The sequence below is a fragment of the Saccoglossus kowalevskii genome, chromosome 13, assembly GCF_978046115.1.
Source record: "Saccoglossus kowalevskii chromosome 13, keSacKowa6.1, whole genome shotgun sequence".
NCBI classification, from domain to species: domain Eukaryota; kingdom Metazoa; phylum Hemichordata; class Enteropneusta; family Harrimaniidae; genus Saccoglossus; species Saccoglossus kowalevskii.
In genome coordinates, this window is record NC_140653.1 from 31,826,931 (window position 1) to 31,832,869 (window position 5,939).

At 32.6% G+C, this 5,939-nt stretch overlaps 1 protein-coding gene across 1 annotated transcript; it reads left to right on the forward strand.

Annotated features, from left to right (window-relative positions):
• Positions 1–168: 168 nt before the first annotated feature.
• LOC100377667 (DET1- and DDB1-associated protein 1-like) lies at positions 169–5,723 on the forward strand. Its single transcript, XM_002732894.4, has 5 exons — positions 169–256; positions 438–515; positions 604–655; positions 2,765–2,826; positions 3,327–5,723. Exons 1-5 carry the CDS (start codon positions 254–256, stop codon positions 3,432–3,434), a joined length of 303 nt encoding a protein of 100 aa, XP_002732940.1. The 5' UTR covers positions 169–253; the 3' UTR covers positions 3,435–5,723.
• The last annotated feature ends 216 nt before the right edge of the window (positions 5,724–5,939 follow it).

Below are 5,939 nucleotides of genomic sequence, written 5' to 3' on the forward strand. Positions count from 1 at the left end.
GACTCGAACAGATCAAATAGAGTTAGTAGCTAAATACAAAGCGTCCTTTCTAACATTATTAATAAGTGTTACCAATAAACTGATTTACAAATATTTTATAAGAGTGATGTAAAATAATACTTTTTCAGTAACCTAATCTATAACAATTTATGTTAGCTTGTCAGTACAGTGGCCGAACGAGGTGGGAGAAGTATTTCCCACACTGCTCTCTCTTAGTGTGACGTCATACTTCAACATCGATGGTTTGATCAAAATGGTGGGTGTTGTACTGTGAAGTTCCGATCATGTTCATCGCAATATTTTTACGTTTCCCATTGTACATGTGATGCCCAATTTGTTTAATTGCAATTGTTTACACCCACTGTATTACCATATAATGTAATATACTTTTATGCGCCGCTTTAAACGTTATTTTAATTACGTTTTTTTTTTTGTAGAGTTACTTCTTGAAAGGTCTGCCTTCGTACAACGAGACCAACTTCACGAGATTTCACTGCGACTCAACCAAAACATCTGTAAGTTTCACATTTCTTGTTAATTTCGACCGTTATATTCATGTTCGTATCGGAGGTCCTGATTGTGGTATGCTTTTCTTATTCGCAGAATCGAAGGCCGACAGTTTATCTTCCGACAACGGAATACCCTTCTGACCAAGGTTCGTATATGAGTTATTATGAAACTCTAAATTACAGCCTGGAAGTATTTTTTTGCTTCCATGGTTGCAATACTTGTTTTTGCATAAAAAAGACCGCTTTAGTCTAGTGTGCGTGTTTAGTATTCTGGTCACGTATCTGAGACTTGCATTACCTGTTGAATCATAGTCTTCAGATTGTTGAATGATAAATCATCTAGCACTAAAATAAATAAAATTGACCATTCTGTTCCAAGTTTTCCCTTATAACAATGTTGAACATGTTCCATGTAATTTACATCGCATTGAAAAACTGTCCTTAGTTTACATTGTACACAGTAGTGCTATAGCATGTGATTGTAAATAGACTCCAGTTACTGAACACCTAAACTCTTATTAAATTATTTCTACAATTGGAGAAATGAGAATAATCTGGGAGAATATCGCATAGTATGTACTCAGGTAGTAGTGTATTGCATCAACTGATAATGTGTATCGATAAGATTGTCGTATATGATGTACTACCCTTATATATACATTGAGGTTTTATCGTGATATCTTCATGATACTTGCAGGCTGCAGCTAGACACTGGTTTCATGGCTTTATTTGGTACACTGTTTTCTCCCATTCACTTAGCTATCTGTGAAGGCTTTCAGCAGACTTCTACCTGTTTTAGTCAAAATATCAAAAATATATATTGTGTTTGTTCTACTAGAAGCACATCAGCAGTATATACCAAAAATTGCATTTGTTGTATACTGAATCATAAAAAAAATTGCGCATTTTAACCAAGTTTTTACCTCCTTAATATACCTTACTGCATGCATTACGAATAGAGCAAATATGGTGTAGTTTATATGTACTTAGCACGAACCACATGTTTAAATAGTTGATTTAACCATTATTGGCCCCAACAGAGGACACAGTCAGAGGTGTCACATAAATCTGAAATGCATGATCAGATTTGAGCAAAATTTATGGGTATTTTAGATAAAATAAGTAATTTTTGGTCTAAAATAGACTGAAAATGATGTTTTTGTCTGTTCTTAGCAATGCATTGACTAATTTTATTTAAACTTCACATGTAGGTAAAGCACAATACATATTAGAAACAATTTCACAATCAATGTATATTAAGAATTTCTTTTGGGGGTCAAAAATAAGGTGAAAATAATGTTTTGCATAATATTGACAATGCATTGATCAATTTCATTCAAACTTCACAGATAGGTAATACACAATACATTACATGTTGAACACAAAAAGAAACTAACTAGAAAAAGCAAAAATATGTGTATATGTAGGTACATCATAAATGTTTTTTATTGCAGTGCTGTGTCACTTCATAGAATGAAACACTTATCATTGTATTTGTGCAAGTGCTCATATGTTTGCATTGGTCCACATCTGTATCTCAGACATGGATACATTGCACGTTTATTCATTTCATTGGCAAATTCAAAGTGGACGATTGGTGGCAAAATATTTATTAATTCAAGCATTTCTGTCTTTTTGACTAATTTTATTCAAACTTAGTACATGCATTTAACATTGTAGGACATTGATGCATGTCACTTTGTTTTACAGAATGTACTCGAAAAGGCAGACTGATGGCAATTTTGTTTTAACGGATGCTGTTTCTGATTTGCCTCATTTATCATGGGACATGTTTACACATGTACTTCTATAGGAACTTGCAATAAAAGCGACAGTCACTTGTTTTGATTTTAAAAGCGTAAATAAATTCTTGTATACAATTATTGTATACTATTATTGTATTACAATTGAGGATTAAATTGCATTCTTCTATTTTCTATTCATTTTCTGTGTTCTAACTTCAGGCAATGTATCAATTTGCTTTAGGTTTTGGAGGATGAGCACTATTGCTGATTCTCAGTTTGGTTAGGGCAGCTTTAAGTTTTTTTTAACCACATTAAAATATTTCTCCATACTAAAGTGTTCATTGAATAGGTATAGGTGTATATTCTAAAGCTTATTTATATGGTTTTTGCTTTTATTGTCAATATGTAAATATTCTTTGCATTGATCTTGGAATAACATTTTAATCTATGTAATATTGTAGATGGTGGATTTTACTACTCCCTGTTACATTCATTTGCTTTCTGTTATAGTGATTACAACAGAGAAAACGAATATACTGCTCAGATATCTTCATCAACAATGGGATAAAAAGGTATAGTTACATGTATGTGTAATCATTTTGAATACGTGTCATGCTGTGTATATCTTGATATATTTATTTCTAACTAGACTTATTAATTCATATATAAACCAGAAATAATGCCAGAGATGCAGGTTAATTTTATATATGGCCATGGTGCATAATATTCACTTTAGTGATGTTTAGTGTGAAATAACACTGATATTTAAAATTAAATACTGTGAAATGCATACTTTTAAACTTCGTTCGTTTGTGTGTGCTTGAACCAGTATACTGAGTAAACCTAATTGTCTGACGGTGTAATTTTTATTATTGCGATATTAGAATGAATAACAATTACTTGCAATAACAATAACTCATAATGACTGAAAGGTTATTTCAAAACGATATCAACACAAGGGTGATGTCTGCCAGTTATCCTCTCGCCTTTTAATAGGTGATAACTACATAATATATTTATATCTCTGTATAGTTTCATGCAACATTATTTAATGGATTTATCATTTTTTCAGAATTTACATAAGAAAAGAGACACAACAAATGCCAATTTAGATGCTGAAACAGCTACTCCAAGAAAAATGCAACGACTAGATTTCAATGCAGACAACAATGACTCGTAGCGATAGGAGTACACAGAAATATCTCCATGATCCTTTGGTACACGTATCCCAAGATGCAATATACCCCATTGTATACTGCAAGCGTGAGTGGACTAGAATCGTGTTGACAAATGAATATGGGAATCAGTATTACCACTGACAATGCATACTTATCCAAAGTAAAGACAACTATTTATATGTTAATTTTAATTAAAGCAGTCTAGTGGTACTGAGTTCATGTTTTAACTAGCTGACCAGTTATTGAGGTTGTCAGTGTGCAGTGCTTGAGCGCAGCATCAACATTTCTGGTCATTTGTGTTGGAAAGAAAAAAAGGATGTGTACATTTGTAAAGGGCATTATTATTTTAGTTTCTCCAAGCTGAATGTGTGGGACTCATCTGTCTGTACTGAGTTTCAAATACAATGGATCCTTGTACATTGCAGAGTAACTGCTTATTGAATACCTAATTAGCCTATGATAAACTTTATATCCTGTATTGCATTATGATCCAGAAATGTGTCTAATAGTATGAATGAAATAATATTCTAAAGCATGTGTAAACAAATATTTTTGTATATTACTAGTATGCCATGTAATATTGTTATCCACATCTTTAATTGGATGGAGAAAAGTTTATACCATGTATTATTAGTACACCTTTCTCAGAACACTAGTCTTAATTTAAATTGCATTAAGTTCAGAAAACCTAGATTTGCTAATGTTGAATTGTTTTTCGTGATGTCTAAACTGACACTGTTCAGGAGTAGACACAATTATGGGCTTCCATCTTATTGTATTTGAACCCTTCAACTGTGTGCAAACCCTTATGTGGTCACGTTTGTATCAATGGTTATGTACATCTTTGAAGAAGAAAAAAAAATGTTAGTTCTGTTTGAGTTTTCCTTGTTAACATGAACAAAAAATAGTCACAATCCGAACTGCAGTGTGAATAAAATAGTACACGACAAGAGTTCTGTGATAAAGGTGCTTTTCCACTTGAGACTTGTTATGGTAATGTGAATATTGTATTTGCTTTATTAGATGCGTCTCAAACAGAAGTGCTCATAAACCCCAAATTACATTAGGATGTGGATATGACTGGATCACTCATTTTGACCACACTCTACATACTCCCCTAATATGAGAAAATATGGTAGAACAGAGCACTCATATGTAATGTGTTTAAAGCTATGTCGTTTCAAATTATAAAACATCTGATCAAACTTGGTAGTGCATGATTACCAGGGAAAGGCTTTTATTAGTGCCTGAAAATGTTTGGGCATGGAGCGGTATTTGTTTAATGGGTGGGTGAGAAGGGTGGGTGCGGGTAATATGATATGACTGGTATGAAGCTTCTTATTCTAACCTTGGGTTCAAGATAGTACAAATTACATTTTCATCATTGAAAATAACACTGGATCTGAGCTCTAACACTAGTTATTCAACAACAACATTCAGTTGTAGCAGGACTACAAAGAAAGCCACTTTGTGTGAAACAGATTCTTCTAAAGATGTTCTAAATGTGTGGTCAGACTCGTGATAACACCGGTATTTATTGATAATGTGGATAACATGCAAGAATAATAATTGTAAAAAGACCTTACAAATGAACTGTAGATACTGTATGCTATTATGTGGTTTGGTGTATACAGGACCAACTTAGTCTAAAAATTGATATATTAGTTGTTTTACAATACAAGTGAACTTATTTGAGGAGTATTCCACTGCCAAATTTGTATCAATGACTATGTATTTACATTTTTCCATATTTTAAACAAAATGAAAATAATGTTGGATGTTACAGCAGAATCACTTTGGTTCAGATAACAGAACTGTTTGTATTCTTTTATTGTTTTTTTTCTCTACTAATACATTCTGTCTTGTATTAAATTTTTTGTTGCCAGAACTCTGCATACTTTAACTTGGTATTGAATGCATTGTCTCACCCCCTCTGTGTAAAGATGGGAGAAGATGGTTATTCAAGCCTATATTTTTAAAATTTAGTCTGCATTTTATGTTCTGTATATAAGCATATATTAAACTTTTTTTTTTCTCTCTTGAGAATTGTTTCATTACTTCATCCTCAAAAATTCTCAGTACCCTGAATACGCGAGTCTATTTAATTTGGCAGTAACCAATTAAGCAAGCACGTTTTGTGTTCTACAGTACAAACCACGCATAGTGCATGATGTTTTGTGCAGAATGGCAAAATAAAATGCAATGAACACTCAGTTCAGCCGTCATAGAAGTAGTCATGTCTGTTATTCTGTTTGTTGTACATTTTCATCAAATAAATTTATAGAAATGCAGTCTTTTTGACATTAACAGTTTCTCAGACTTGGCCAAACTTTATATTGACATTACTCATGGTGGGTGCTGATGCACATGATTTTGTTGTGTGATTTGATTCTAAATGGCAGACTGGTGTCGCTCTCCCAAAATTATCTCGTTTTTTTCTTGTACTTTAATAGATATTGTTTGAATTTTGGACAGACAAAATGGGTATTTTAAAATTTTGATTAATG

Coding starts and splice junctions, on each gene's coding strand:
- LOC100377667 (XM_002732894.4), top strand. Junction 516..603: donor GCGACTCAACCAAAACATCT/GTAAGTTTCACA, acceptor TCTTATTCGCAG/AATCGAAGGCCGACAGTTTA. Junction 2,827..3,326: donor ATCAACAATGGGATAAAAAG/GTATAGTTACAT, acceptor TCATTTTTTCAG/AATTTACATAAGAAAAGAGA.